At 44.2% G+C, this 16,521-nt stretch overlaps 1 protein-coding gene across 2 annotated transcripts in view; it reads left to right on the top strand.

Moving 5' to 3' along the window:
- The window catches only part of LOC136581918 (calcium-responsive transcription factor-like), a 45,452-nt gene extending 43,997 nt beyond the window's left edge, over nt 1-1,455 (top strand). For both annotated transcript variants that reach the window (XM_066582588.1, XM_066582587.1), the window contains one exon: nt 125-1,455. In XM_066582588.1, the coding sequence (XP_066438685.1) occupies nt 125-496 (372 nt within the window). In that variant the 3' untranslated portion in view covers nt 497-1,455. The remainder of the gene's footprint in view (nt 1-124) is intronic.
- The last annotated feature ends 15,066 nt before the right edge of the window (nt 1,456-16,521 follow it).

Genomic DNA, 16,521 nt, shown 5'->3' with positions numbered 1-16,521 from the left:
ATAAATACAGAGTGCAGTACTTGTCCGTTTTTGTTTTTTTTTTGTTTTTTTTTATTTTATATGTAGACATGCAAATTTAAAAGTTGACAATATCCTCATCAGTACATGTGTAATTTATTTCTAGATGGCTTACATAAAGCAAAAAGTTGACCCAAGAGTTATTGAGAAGATTACAGAATTATCTAAAAGTGGCGTCAGCGAAAATAAAGAGATTAAAAGATTAGTCGACCATTTTGTCAGCCATGAACTATTTGGGGGACAAGAACTTCCTGTTAAATCTCGAAGATTTTTTCCAACTATGAAGGATATCAGAAATATAATGAGACGATGTACCAATGAGCATAAACGCTCTGTCACGGATCAGTGCACCGTACTACAGCTGTTTGCACAGTGGCAGCAAGAAAACGAGGATCACCGCTTATATTGTCGTCCGCATAATGTGGCAGAGGAAGGGGAGACAGCAGAGACCTTCATGGCAGCAGCATCACTCTCTTAGATGCCACACAATGAACAACTAAATATGCCCTTCCTCTTTTATGTGTATGCACAAGTCCACGCTGTGCATTTGTTGGGACTTCTGTAGTCCAACAACAGATGTGTCAGCAATGGAACGAGGATCGGTCCCCATCTTGTTTCGTCGATGCACTTCTGTTTGAAGTTAAATGTTTAAGTAGGGTGTTTGCAGGTAAAGCCTGTTTTGAAAGTATACCGGTTTTCAATTTTTAGATTTTAATCCATATTCCTTTATAGTATTTAATGTACTTTTAAAGGGAAACTGTCACATTTAAAAAGCAATCTGACCTGCAAGGCGCATGTTATAGAGCAGGAGGAGCTGAGCAGACTGATACATAGTTTAATGGGGAAAGATTCAGTAGAACTTGTAATTTATTATTCTGAAGCTCTGCCAGTTTGGGGCATAGGTTTCCAGTTGGTGATCCTAGTCATGCATGCTTATACAAGTAAGGACTTATTCACACCTCAGTATTTTGTGAGCCAAAACCCGGAATGGAGCGTTCAGAGAGAAAGTATAATGGAAAGATTTTCATTTCTTCTGTATTTTGGACCGGCTCCTGGTTTTGGCTCGCAAAATGCTTATGAAAAATACACCCCTGTGAATAAGCCCTAAGGCTGTCAGTCACTGACTAGATCCACCCACTGGACTCCTATAACTTTTGGGCATAGAAGTTTATATTAATGACAAGTTATACTAAATGTTTTCTCACAAAACTATATCTGTGATCAGCTGATCCTGCTGTATAACATGCTGCCTGCAGATAATTGTACTGCATGTTCAACGTGACTGGTTTCTGATAACTCTGAACACTAATGGTTATTCCCAGTCAAACACCCCCATCAGTCAGGAAAAGCGGAGGTTAAAATGCCATTCCCCTGTTATTAATATTTGCCTTTTGTATTCTGGTTCAATAAATCTGTTTGTCACAAGTTTGTAATCTATTTTAAGCTGTACCCTTTTTTTTTTTTCTCATGAATTAAAGGGGTTCTGACATGAAGAAAAACTAATCACTCACCTTGCCTGGCAGGGCCGATCATCAGTGATGTCCTCTCCATCTTTGATCTTTTTTTTGCAGTTTCTTGAAGTAGAGCTGGAGCGGTCAAAATGACCGCTTCCGGCTCTGCTCCGTCCATGAGCCACTTCCTAGGTCAGCGGACGGGCCCCACGTCACAAGCAGTGCTTGCTGTGGGCGGCCCGTCCGTCCTGGCTCGGTGTCAAGGGCTGCTTTCTTCTGCGCATGCGTGCGATCCCATAGGGGGGGGGGCAGCCCGTCCTGACTGACGTCAGAGGGCTCCTTTCCTCTGCGCCTGCGTGCCATGCTGGAGGGGAGGGCGGCCCGTCCTGACTGACGTCAGGGGAATCCTAACAGCTCAGCAGAAATCGGCTGAGGAGAGGCACTGCCGTCAGTCTGCAGCTGCTTAAAAACAGATCATGAGGCTGATTTAGACTGAGGCAGCTGCACAATGCTGATGGTCTCAAGGGCTTATTCAGATGACCGTATATCGGCTGGGTCTTCACGCCGAGCCGATATACGGTGCCCTCGTCTGCAGGGGAAGGAGGATGGAAGAGCCAGGAGCAGGAACTGAGCTCCCTCCCCCTCTCCACCCCTTGCCTATTATTTACAATGGGAGGGGTGGGAGCTCAGTTCCTGCTCCTGACTCTTCCATCCTCCCACCCCTCTATCTTTCTCTACAGTTCTCAAAACCAAGCAGAGGGCCCCTGCCTGTGGATTTTAAAAGGTTAAAGTACAGTTGTATTCACAGATACTCAGGTGAACGGCCACAGAAGTGATTATTAGGGTGGGTTCACACTGGTCGCATTCAGGGCGGAGATCTCGCGGTTTGGCCGCAGCGAAAAACCGCAAGATTTCTGCCCGGGATCCGCTGCTTCAAAACCCATGGCACTTAGCCGTGGGTTTTGAAGCTGCCTGGCCGCACGCTCTACCACTGCGGCCAGTGCTCCCATAGAGGAGATCGCGGCTGCAGCGGAAGAAGAAAAGGAATCCACATGCTGCAGCCGGCAAATCCACGCCGCAGCGCCGGCTTTGCCGCGGCGGATTTGCCGTCCCGCATGGCTGGCTAATCCTGGGATTAGCGGCCACAAGCAGATTTGTCGCAGCGAAATTCAGGATGGAATTTCCAAGGTAAATCCACCCAGTGTGAACCCAGCCTTAGTGTTGCTGTCGTCATCAATACAGCATTCCTGCAAATACACTAAAGAGCAGAACTGCGCCCTCAATTTTACTGACAGGTGTGGGTGGGGAGGGGGGGGATAAACGGCATGCTACCACGGAGTCTTCGTGCATTGGAGTGGGTTTCTAAAAAATTTTTTTTTAGGGGCTTATGGTGCTTTTTCACGGGATGACCTGTCGGACGCAGTTGCTTGACAGGTCGCCCCAGCAATGCCCGCTCCTTTGTAAAGTCACACAGAAGGCAGATCGGCAATTGTTCTGGTCCGCCTTAGAGATTAGAGATAGAGATTTAGAGATAAGGATTAGAGATTTAGAGATAGAGATAGGAGATTTAGAGATGGAGATTATCGCTAATCTCCGTTGCTAGAAATTAGAGATAGAGAGAGATAACAGAATATATATAGAGAGAGAGAGAGAGATTAGAGATAGATGCGGGGGGACAGCACTGCTATTCCTGCAGTTACACTGTGTCTGCTAAGAGCAATAGAACTGTCCCCAGCTTCACATTGTTAGCTCCGCCCACCAGCATCACATGACTATTTGTGGGCAAGCCTGCTGGGAGATGCCCCCCAACTGCAGAACAACAACAACAGCAGATGCTGCTAACAAAGGTAAACATTAGGTTTTTAAGCTAAAGCAAGCATAAATCATGGGTTCCCTGTGTCCATTGGGCAGACCAGGGAATAATGGATGTTAAAACATAAAAACGTTATTCATGTCAGAACCCCTTTAAAGATTTTAATTAAAAATGCGCACTGGCCACCTTCAAGAGCAGGCTAGTCAATAGCAGAGGGGTCTGGACATTTCATCCAGAATCAAGCTTTCTAGTTAGACGATAAGAGCAGCTATAGAATAACACATCCTAGTTGTTCCCGATGTATTGCATAAACACTGGCTCTTTGTATATAAACGCCTTTCTTGCGTAACGGTAACTCCTGGGGTGTTTTGTGTGTAATTGATTCATGTAGGATGCTACATATGGAAACTCCTGCATTGCCGTATTCCCTCTGCAGAGTTCCAGTACGTTGTGCTGACCAGAAGTAAGTTTTACAGCAGTAGTTCTAAGGGTGATTACTACCCTGTTTCCCTGAAAATAAGACCTACCCCAAAAGTAAGCTGGGGCTTGACATATAAACCTCACCCCGAAAATAAGCCCTAGTTATACCGTATATACCGCCGTATAAGACGACCCCCAACTTTTGCAGTTAAAATATAGAGTTTGAGATATACTCGCCGTATAAGACTACCCTTCTTCCCACAGCGTGCACCAATCAGGTGGCTCTAATCAGCAGCGCTGCTTAACCTAAGCAGAAAGTGCTAATATGCGGTCCCTCCACTCCTGTCATCCAGCAACCTCTGATAGCGTCCCGCCCATCACAAGTTCCACAAAGACCCCGGGGAGACTCACTATCCAGTCAGCATCACCTGCGCTTCCTTGCCGCGGTGTTTTCGCTCTCAGCGGGGCCCCACAGAGCGGAGAGTTCAGCTGTCAAGAGGCTACAGGCGAGGGGCGGGGATGAGGAGGCTGCCAGCGCACACAAGTCAGCAGAAGTCCTCCGCGGCAACATCAGGGGGGGCTGTCTGTCATTCTCGTGCCCGAGCCGGCTCCTTACAGCATGGTAAGTTCTGCTGTACGGCGACCGCACATTCTACTGTAGCTTTTAGTACAGGAAGTTTTAGTACTCGCCGTATAAGACGACCCCCCACTTTTGCAAAAATTTTGCTGGGCTCAAAAGTCGTCTTATACGGCGGTATATACGGTAGTATATAAAAATGAAAGAATACATTACCTAGCAGGCTCGGTTCAGTTCCCTCCCGCTGCTCTCTAGAGGTTCAGCGTGGTTCCAGCAATCCTCAGCCACTCATACATCACTTCCTGGTTACAGGATTCATAAATCCCACCTCCAGGAAGCGATCGCATTGTTTCGAATAGCAGTCGAAGAACCAATCACAGCCATCCCTTCCTGGAGGCGGAATTTATGAACCCCGTAACCAGCAAGTGATATATGAGCACCTGAGGACTGCGGGATGCACGTCGGAGCTGTGGAGAGCAGCGGGAGGACCTGAACTGAGCCTGTTAGGTAGGTATAATAAGACCTAGTGCCTCATTTGGGGAAAAATTTAATATAAAACAGGGTCTTATTTTTTGGGAAACACCGTAGCAGCCTACCAATCTAAGCCCATTAAGTACATAAAACAATCCTCTAATCCTGGACAACCCAAGATAGCTGCATTGCTTTTCTGACTATCTGCACACTGTTCGTTGGTAGTGTATCCGTAGTCTAGGACACTTAATGCTGCTCACAATCGGAGTGTAGTATCTTGGACTACTGATCCACTACGAATGCTCGGGGTGGCTAACTTGGTTTATTTGGGACTGGTAGGTCACTTTAAGGGTGTGATGGAGAGACATTTGGGGCATAATGCCTATTCTCAGCGTAAAAAATGTACCGTAAGCTGAGCCCTGAATATAAGAAGGCCTTGTGTCCCGACTACACTTATAACATACTTGGCAATGAGACCCCCCCCCCCCCATATGCAATGTCTGCTTTTGCTTCACCCCACAGCAACTAAAAGAAAGGGTTATTCAAGAGGTATAATCTGACTAAAGCCGCCTGCAGACGAGCGGGTCGGATCCGGCGGCGAGGATTCTCGCCACGGGACCCGACCCGAGCGCCTGCAGGGACGACCGCATACTCACCCGCGCCTGGCGGCCCGGCTCTTTCATGTGCCGGTAGCCGGCGCATGCGCAGACCGGAGCCAGAGGCCGGGTGAGTGACGCTTCTGTGCGGGGCTCTGCTGCGGTTTGTTTGCCGCGCGAGATTTTGCGAGGCCAAACTGCGGTAGTCTGCACAGGATTGCGTTTGTTAACGCAATCCTATTCAGGCTTTCAGTGGCGGAAATCCTGCTGGAAATCCCGCCACGGGATTTCCACCCGTGTGCAGGCGCCCTAAGGCTGGATTCGCATGAGTATGCATATTTACGCATGCATTTACACTGCATTTGTGCTGAAAGGGCTTTGCGTACTTGCACGCAAGTGCGTTTTGCTCTTTTTATGCGCGCAAATCATCCGTATTTGTGTGCAAAAAAAACACGCACCGTTGCTCTCGGCCATTGCAGTGGCCAATTAATTTAATAGTTAAAATGTGTTCTTTCTCTGTGCAAATGTGCAGGAAAATAGAGCATGCTGTTTATTTTTATTTTTTTGCATGACCAAAATGTGTACGCATAGTACTCGCATGTGAATGAACCCATTGAAATCAACGGGTCCTAATATGTGTATTGCACACACAAATAAGCTTGTGTGAATCTGGCCTATTGCTAAGTGCACACTACTATATGTGATGACCATGGATTATAGGCCTCTAAAGCTAGGCATGTTGACATTTTGAGGGATGTGTACCGAGCCTGTTAGGTAAGTAAAATAAGACCTAGCGCATCTTTTGGGGCAAAAATTTATATAAGACAGGGTCTTATTTTTGGAGAAACAGTATATACATTAAAAAGTGGAAGTATTACTTCCACTATGTGAACCAGCAATCACGTGACCGCTGGTTGCACTCTGTCAGAGTAGAGCTGCAGGGTCCTAGCAGACTCTGATCAGCTCTATTAGTGACCATTGTCACTACATCAAATAAATAAATTCTGAAATTGCCCAACTCTTCTTAAGATGGCTTTGTTTGTTCTTGCGGATGCATCAGCAGAATCTGTCAGGGTTTTTGCCACAATGTTGGCCCTAACTAATTCCTCCCATAGGGTTCTGTGGCTAAAGTCTTGAAAGGGAAGTTCGACATAGAAAAACAAAGCTTTGTGGAATTACTTAAAGCCATGCTCTGGCTGTAGCCAAACCTAGATGCCAAATTGCTTCTTTCTCTACCCAATGCACGTATTGGTTTGCATCATTAGTATCAGACGCTACATGCTGCCATGATTGGTCAATGCTGTCCATGTAAGCTGCACTGGGCTAGTCAGAGCAGTGTGTAATGTCTTAGGCTACTAATGCACAGTGGGCATCAGGTAGTCGCAGAATTGATTTTGCTGTTGTTGTTCAAGAGCGGAGGGTCGCTTTAATGGAATTTTCTACAACAGCACTCTTAGTTACACTCCCACCTTGTTTGGGGGAAATAAAGAGGGGGTTATACAAGTACTACTCAGAAGTTTGGACACACCTTTTCATTCCATGTTTTTTTTTTTCTAGTTTTCTACATTGTAGATTCAAATTAAAGACATGGAATCTATGAAGGAATCCATATGGAATTAAATAGTAAGCAAAGTGTTTTCTATTTTGCATTCTTCAAAGTAGCTTTCTTTTGCTTTGATGACAGCTTTGCACACTCTTGGCATTTTCTCAATCCGCTGCAATTGTGATCTCTAGAGCTACGTTACTGGTGCTAACTAATTAGTGGAATCCACTATGGGGGAGCAGACGTCAGGTGGAATCCATACTTGGTACATTTATATAAATGTCAGATGTTCCATATTGCCTGTGGACAGACGGATGCGTATATCAGTTAACACACCCCTAGCTGTGCTGAACACCATTTCTGATAGCACATTGGCAGCGGGGCAGGCACATCTAAAGCAGGTTGTGCAGGCTGCTGCCACTCATCCAGCTTAGACACCCAGAAGTCAAAGGGGCCAACACTATGTCTAAGTACATCCACATGGGAGCAAACATACTCTTGGGCCATCATGGAGAAGTGCTTCCTGTGACTGGCAGTCCTCCCTGGTACTGTTGCTGTAGGCTGCAACTGACTGAAGAAAATATGCCACACCTCTTATAGACTTCCCCGTGGCCATGGGGGAATGTTGTGCTCAAGCTACTAAACAGTCTGTCTTGATACAGCTGCTATTTGCGGTCCTTCTCCACTGCTGGGATGAGATTTGTCATTTTGGTCTTGTAGCGGGGATCAAGGAGAGTAGCCACCCAGTAATCTCCATACAGTTCTTTCTAATGTCATACACCATTTGGTACTCTGTTATCGCTCTCTGCTGCTGGCCTAGCCTCTGCAACATATGCAAAGTGGAATTCTACTGTGTAGACATGTCACAGATGAGGCAGTTGGGCGGCAGGCTGAACTGTCTGTACACCTCTGCCAGGTGAGAGGCGGCTGGGTGTGAATGCCGAAAGTGCAAGCACAGTTTCCTGGCCTTTTCCAACAGTCATTGTTATAACCCTTTTAGGGCATAGCCTATTTTGGTCATAAGGACGTAACGACCTTGGGGTATTTTCATCCCGCTCCTCAAAAGCTTTTTTTATTTCCCTGTTGACATGGCCATATAAGGGCTTGTTTTTTTTACGTGGCAAACGTAAACGGTTTTTTACGTGGGGGGGTTGTGATTTTTTTTTTTTTAAGCTCTTCATTAAGCTATGATAAAGCATTGCAGGACTTCTGCCCTACAATGCTTTATCACTTGTCATAGTGATCATAGGAAATGGCAAGCTGAAGCACCAGTATTTGGCATCCTGTTGCCATAGTAACCCATTGGCCCTCCACGATTACATTGCAGGGTCAACAATGTCACAGAGGGAGGGCGCTCCCTTAGAAATTTCTATTGACTTTCGTAATAACAAGTCGCATGATTTTATCGCTGATAGCAGTGATGTGTTGTGAGATTATGCTCAAGAAAAAGCATTGCTGATGCTCAAGCATCACGGGAACAAAGCTGCAATATTGCTGCAATTTTCTAGCAACGGTATTGCAATTGCCCATGTGAAACTGACCTAACAGCCGGCTCTCGCTGCGGGATGGTACAGGCTCAGCTTTTGAACCTGCGCAATCCACGTGATGTCAGTTTACGTCCTGGTGCATTAAGTACCATGCTGCCATGATGTAACTTTATGTCAAAGCGTTAAATGGTAAAAAAGCACTGCACTACCAACTTCAACACGCAAGGTGCATTTGTTAGATTGCCGAAGCGAAAGGTTGTCAGAAGATTGGCAAATTGTCATACACAACCCTACCTGAAGAAGGCGTGCTACATAAAACTGCCTCTCTTTGCTCAGAGGCTGCTGCATGAACAGCGAGGTAGACAAAAGAGACAGCTGCAGTAGGGGAAGAGAGTGCAGGATGAGGCTGATTTTTTGCCTGCTGACCCAAGTTGGTTCTCCAAGACAGTAGGTGGTAGGAGTCTATGTAACTGTTCATACACGTTGTGTTAAGATTGTTTACATTCTTGACGCATTTTAAACGCTTACCGCAAATCTTACAGATGACCACTCTTCTGTCATCACCTGCGGTTTCAAAGAATGTCCATGCTGTACAAATCCTGATGCTGCTACTGCGACTAGTAGAATCTTAGGGTGGTGGCACTGCCCTTTTGTTTTTCTTTGACACCCTATTTGTTGTCTTGCCAGGGTGCTCCGCAAGGATCTCCTCTTGCAAGGGCCCCTCTTCAACCAGCATTTCGGCCTTCCACCTCAATGAGAACATTGTGTTGCCCTCCTATTGTCCGCAGCCGGTGCATCGCACAGAGAAGGCCCTTCTCAAGCTCGATCTCATCCGGGTTCTGAGAATTTACTAAGCACAGACCGCCTTGAACCAGCGTTCTGACGCCCTGTTTGTGCTTCCTGAGGGTCAATCCAGAGTCTTGGTCAAGCCACCTCCAAGGGCACTATTCCGTGCTGGGTTCGTTTGACGGTGGCTGGGGCCAAGGGCCAGACTCGCCCCTTATGAGTGATTGCTCACTCGACCAGGGCTGTGAAAGCATCATGGGCAGTGCGCCATGGGGCATCTGCCGCGCAAGTGTGTAAGGCGGCTACATGCTCGTTAATGCACACCTTCACAGTGCTGAGACTAGGGGAAGTAAGTATAACACTTACATCCCCAGGCTGAATGGGTCACCTACTTTCAAACCACAAGCTTAGCCTATAGGCCTAAGGATAAGTGACAGTCTGTTTTGTTTAAAAAGTTATTATTTGAAAACCAGTTAACAGGGAAATCTAAAAGAATGTTACATTCCCCTTGCAGAGGGCAAATATGAGAGAATGGTTAGCTGGTTAGAATTTCACCAGGTGAGTTGAGTCAGTCAAGTATCGGAGGGAATTTAGGGTTACGAATAATCGGGAGCATAGGAGAGGGTCTAGCGTACAGTCCATATTTAAACCTAGTACTCCTCCATAGTAGTAATGAATAATAGGTAAGTGGACTCAAAATGAATAGGTCTGGGAACAGGGGCTTTACAGTCCAGATCAGAAAAACAAGGTAGTATGGTACAACTGTTTTTTTTTTTCCAGATCAACCCATCGAGGAGCTTCATGGCCTCCAGAGCCTGCCGCCTGAAAAAAACTCGTCCAGGCAGACATTTCGTCCAAGATTCTCTTGTCCTATTATAAGTTTGTCAAAGAAAAACCTTGTTCCAGTGGACAATTTGTCCAATCTCAATTTGTCCTATATATCACTAGGTCCAACCTATATTTTATCCACTTAGCATTGGAAACACAAAAGTGATTCTTAGCGACTTGTTTAAACCCCTTAGTGACCAGGCCAAATTTTAGAAATCTGACATGTCTATTTAACATAGAATAACTCCCCAAAGGTTTTGCATATCCAAATAATTTTGACTTTTTTTTTACACATTTTGCACATCGTTTAGGTAGTATAAATAGACTGATAAAAATAAAGAAATTCCATTAAAAATGCCAAAATTAAGAAAAAATGTGTAAAATTGTCTTTTTTTTATATTTTCAACTGCAATCTGTCATATATGGGCAAACATACGTACAAATTTTTGATGACCTATATATTTACATCTGTCTATTCTGGAAGCACCTTTAACAAAAACTTTAGCTTTTTTTTTTTTTTAGCAATTTAGGAGACGTACAAAATTAACCTTAATAATTGAAATTTTGAGCAACATTTTGTTTTCCTACACCTAGCCAAGATTGCAAAGGCACATATGTGTCAGAATGATACCCCCACAAATTACCTCATTTTGAAAACTAGACTGCTTAACAAATTTATCTAGGGGTTTACAACGGCTGGTCTAGAGACACTACAGGTGTTTATGAAAAGAAAATCGAATATCACAGATGTACAGTACATCAGTTACTTAGTGAACTTTGTCGTGGCTGTGCCAATTTGTTTTTGCTTATTTCTTCATTTAAAATGTCTGTCGATCTGTGTATAATTGATGTCATCACAGGCCCTCCAGTGCTTGCACTACAGGACCTGTGATGAGGTCACAGTCGTGATCAGTTAAAAATTTTCCTTTGCTGTGACTGACATCCCCTGGGCCATGAGAGGAGATGGCAATCAGTTTATCAATGCAGATGTTGCACAGTGGGATGACGGCACAGGAAAGTCACAGCAGCTCTAAACACTTACTGAGGAGCCCACCCAGGGGGCTCATGCCACCCTTCCCCCTGCCACAGTTTGCCCCTGATTTGCATTTATTAAGGTGTATATTGTACATTAAATAAATCACTGGTGACGTACCTGAGGAAAAGGCCTAGTCCTGACCTGGAAATGCAGTGTATTGTGTCTAGTGTTTGAAATAAAAGTTCTTAACATCTGTCTGGTCTAAGGCTCTCCGACTGTCTTCTGCTTGAATGTGGTTTTCTCACAAATTCTGATACAAAAGTATTACTTCTCACTAGAAGTTTTTCTAGTTAGAGTATAAATATATATGTCTATGGTATAGACATATTTCAAACTATTAATAAGTTCCTGTTATGGCTTTTAGTTATTTCCCCTCTCTATCCCCACCCCTCAAAAAAAAAAGTTTAAAATAGTTGCCCAACAGCAAAGTCAAATTTCAAAATGGTCATAAATCATGACTCTATACATGACCCAGGTATAACAGACTCACTCATTTTCTTACTTCACAAGTGTATCCTTCATCCCTTCCGTTCCCACTTGATTAATGACCATACACTTTTCTTTGGATAATTTTGGCCACAGCAGCCAATTTTATTACAAAATATTTATCAATAGCAACTCAATAAAATAACCATAACCCTTAATTATCTTCCCCTCCAATACCAGGGGAGGTCTTTTTAACCACGACATCTGTTGCCTCTCCATTTTCCAAGTATGTGTCTGTCTATCTAGCTATCTATCTACAAAAAGCCCTGAATGACTCACCACTAATTTCTCAATTGTCGTAGAAACATGAAATTTGGCACAAGCATAGATTATGTCCAAAATAGGAAAAGCAAAGGGGTCCCAACTCGATTATTCAATACTAGCATCCAAATTTTACGTACGGAATCTCATTCTCTCACTTCCCGATGTCATAAAAACTTAAAATTTGGCACGAGCATTGATTGTCATAAATAGGAAAAGCTAATGGGTCCCAACTCGATTATTCAATTCCAGCGCAAAAGAACTAGCATCCAAATTTTACATACGTCATCTAATTCTCTTATTTCCCGATGTCATAGAAACTTGAAATTTGGCATGAGCATTGATTATGTCATACATATGAAAAGGTAAAGGGTCCCAACCCGATTATTCAATTCTAGCGCAAAATAACTAGCGTCCAAATTTTATGTACGGAATCTAATTCTCTCACTTCCTGATGTCATTTTATATAAAGGAAATGTCGCATGGTTACCTCCACATGGTGCTTCCTGGGTAACGCAAAGAACGATGCAAAATGGTGAACGTATATTTTTCCTCAATTTTCCATGTGAACACCAGTACCAAATTAACTCGAGCGAAGCCGGGTATATCAGCTAGTGTGTGTGTGTGTGTGTGTGTGTGTGTGTGTGTATATATATATATATATATATATATATATATATAGATAGATAGAGATATATATATAATATATTACACACACACACGCACGCGCACACACACCAAAAATGCCTCCAGTCATGTTTCAACCAACTCAGAGATCCACTAGCCTTTTTCCAAACCACACCACCATCTCCACAGGTGACAGATCCAATACCAGCCAACACCAAACCAAAGGGGAAGGTGGCTATCCACCCCCTGTACCCTCAACCAATAATTTGTGACTAACTCCAAGGACCGCCATAAGCCTCATCTGACCCTCCACACCAACAACTCTTTTTTTTGATTCCCCCTTGAATTGCCAGTGACTATATGTTTATGCCCACCTCATTCAGGTGAACACCATCACTCCTCCAAAAATTACCTTGGCCCTTTTCCAAATCTACATGATTCAGTGTGACTCTCCCATTCCTTGCCACAAAACTGGAAACTTCGCTATTTGATTGGTGCCCTATTTATCCTTTTTATCGATCTTGTATACCTCCATTCTTTACTCAACACAATATTTGGCCATATACCTACCAACCCTGGAAAAGGTGTCAATAAACAGAGGGTATCATACCGGATATCTCTCGATAGCTCATGAAAAGGCTTCCTTCCTAAATTGTTGCACTCTACATGCAGCACCAGAAAATTTGGTGCTCTGTCCAAAACCACAAAATGGTGAAACTCAGTTAAAACCCTGCACCACAACATTCCTCATATCCCTATCCATCACGCCACTGCCAATATTTCCTCAAAACCTAATTGCTTTCCTTTCTGTTGCACTTTTGCCCTCTCTCCACCTCAATAAACTTATGAATGTTCCATAATCCAAACTTGGGACTGACACTAATCTGAAAAGGAAGAACAAAAGCAACAATAATAAAATGAAAATTTTTCTGCCCATAAAAAACGAACATTAACCTTTAATAAACCTTCAATCTCCTTATACGAACTGTGGTCTAACATAAGATTTAAACCTCCCTGACCCACATGTCCCAATCTTTTTAATTACCTCTGCACTCAAACTCTATCTTGCCGCCTATGTCGCTGCCCCAACCCTAAAAGAATGCGATCCAAAACTGGTACCATCCAGGCCAAGGCTGGATAGGGCCTGCTGAAAAACCGCAACAAATTGATACCTGGATGAAATTACCATGCTGTAACAACGGCCCAATCCTTACCTCGGCCAGCTTAACATAGTGCTTACAACACCGCACTTGGGCAAATCTGTGCCCCTTGAACCTGTCCAGTTGAAACACTTCTTCCTTTTCCCTTCTGATCTGTCTTGAACTTTTGTATGACAAACTCTAGCCGTTCATCTCAAATTCTCACATCCCCAGCTAATAATCCTCCACCTATTTTCTTACTGGGAGAAACCAATTCGCCTAACTGTAATGCCCCAAAGAATGCCAGCATAAAAGCCAAGCGAAACAAAGCCAATTCAAAACCGCTCGCACAAATTATTTTCAGTAAAACTTCCAACTCTTCCAATAACTGAAAGGACACAGGCCTGCGATTATCCACGCTCAATTTTTCCCTTCGAAAGCCTTTTAAGGCCTGTCTAACCTGCCCAGCCATAAATTGGTTTACCTTAGTTACCGATGCACCCGACTTATGCGCATTCCACCACCATTGCAATACTGCTCCCTCTCTATCCTCATGTGTCCTTATGTCCCCTAACAACATGACCCACTGTTTCCACTCCCTTCACACTTTTGTACATTCCCCTTGTAACCCGTGCCAATAGTCCACTTATCAGCTGCTCCGCTGCTTTCCAACCAATTTCCAAAGCAGAGTTGAACAAACTTTTCCATCTACTTCTGCTCCCAGGGCCACTTCTTGGAATCACTCCTACTGAAGATGAGAGAGAGAGCATCCACTGTTGAATTTTGTACGCCTGGTACATGCACCGCCACCACCCACATGTTTAATGGTGCTTGTAACACCAGCTGTTGCAATAAAACCACCACCGGGGCAGAAGATGCTGTTAAATTGTTAATAGCCTGGACCAGCTCCAAAAACACCACTTTTTTTTTTTTTACCAAACCAGACTCTTTCGATTCCTCTGACCAACTCCCCTCACACCCTTGCCTTTGAAAATAGGCTCCAAAATCTGTGCTGTCTGTCACATCTGTAAAAAGCTGACAATCAAATTTCTCCACTACTCTCGAAATCATCAGCGATTTTCCATTGTACTGTTGAAAAAAAGATAGCCAAACCTCCAAATCCTCCTTGCGCTCCCTTCCCTAATGAATTAAATGATGCGGTCATTTTGCTCCCTACGTCGCAGCCGCCAATCTTCTGCAGAAAGCCCTTCCCATGCGCATAAACATGCAAAATGAAGCTTATGCAAATGTGACTAATTCCTGCAGAGTAATCTTGTTGACCTGCCTAGGCCGACGTAACTCATTGCACAAGTCCTGTGTTTTTTTCCTCTGGCAAACTGCATTCCATGACCTTTGAATCAATGGGAATGCCCAGGAAATCCAAGCATGTCACCGATCCTTCAGTTTTTTTCCCGGCTAACGGCACCATAAAACGATGAGCCACCCATGCGACTGTGGCTAACAATGAGGAACACATTGGTGACTTTGTCAATACCACACAAAAAATCATCTAAATAATGGATCACGGAGTCAATGCCCGCTGCCTGCTTTATCACCCATTCCAAAAATGAACTGGATGCCTCAAATTATGCGCATCCCCTTGGCAAACACATATCTGCAAAATACCTTCCTTCCCAATAACACCCCAACAAACGACAGCTGTCAGGATGCACTGGTAGAAGGCAAAACACTGACTCAATATCTGCTTTAGCCTATAAAGCCCCCTTCCCGCACCTTCTCATCCAACTCACCGCTGCATCAAATGATGTATAAACCACTGAACAAAGTTCAGGATCAGTGCCATCATTGACCAATGTTTTCTTTAGATATGACAAATGGTGGATCAACTGAAATTTGTTTGGCTTTTTTAGGTACAACTCCCAACGGTGAAACTATAAAATCCGACAACAGAGGGTCCTTAAACTGCCCTGTCATCCAATGTAAATGCACTTTCTTCCCCAGTTTTTCCAAAAAAAACTTTGGCGTACACCATGGTGGACCAAAGATTCTTAGTACAAAAAGGAACGTTATGTAATGGTGGGGGAGATTTAAAAACAGTCGCGGAAACCTAACCAGAGCAATTCCACTTTTACACCGTCCGAATACCTATTTAGGTAAGGCAGCATCTCTGCTAACCTTTTTCCATTACCTACTGGTACTTTTCCCTTTCCTCTCTTAAAACATCTGGCTGCGCCATGCGATGCACTACTACACTGCTAGCATATATGTTTGAACTTTCAGATCCCCCAAATTTGCACTGGCCCTCGTTAAATTGCCAACAGACTCCCAATTTGTACCCCCACACTTGTCCATATTGACCTCCTGACTGTGATGTGCCGCTGGGGCTTTCCAGCCCAGTTCTCCCTTGAAAAAGCTGTCCAAAATGAATTGAGGCAATCACCCGAAACCACAGGCCTATAACCTTGTGATCCCATCTGATGCTTGACCGTACTGCTTTTCTTTGCCTAAATTGCTCGTCATCCTTTAGCCACGCTTGGCCCCATAGGCCCTATACCAGTGATGGCGAACCTTTTAGAGACCGAGTGCCCAAACTGCAACCCAAAGTCCACTTATTTATCGCAAAGTGCCAACACGTCAGGGGTGGGGCTTATCACGATGTATGATTTTACCCCCTCATTCTAAAGAGGACAGGGCCGCTTCAAAATAGCGTGCAGATTTTTTTTTTTTAACTCAAAGTTTTTTATTATTAAATTTTTTTCAGACTTACATACACAATAGCCACATTACTCAAACATTACAGTGAAGAATACTTGGCCATGTCAATGTATCATAACTGCTTTTGGAAGATAAATTCTTTCCCTCTCCAGTCCCCCCCCCTCCGGCGTCGGGGGCCGAACCGAGGGAGGGAACTAACAGAAAACACTATAGAAGATCCGTTTCGGGAGAATAATGCTGGGGAGTACAGTCTGCAGACTGTAGCTCAAACTCGTAGAATTATGGATATAGAAGAAGAGGGGAGGG

Source organism: Eleutherodactylus coqui, chromosome 11 (genome assembly GCF_035609145.1).
Source record: "Eleutherodactylus coqui strain aEleCoq1 chromosome 11, aEleCoq1.hap1, whole genome shotgun sequence".
NCBI lineage: Eukaryota > Metazoa > Chordata > Amphibia > Anura > Eleutherodactylidae > Eleutherodactylus > Eleutherodactylus coqui.
The sequence above is the reverse complement of the archived record's forward strand: the minus strand, read 5'-3'. Positions and strand labels throughout refer to the sequence as shown.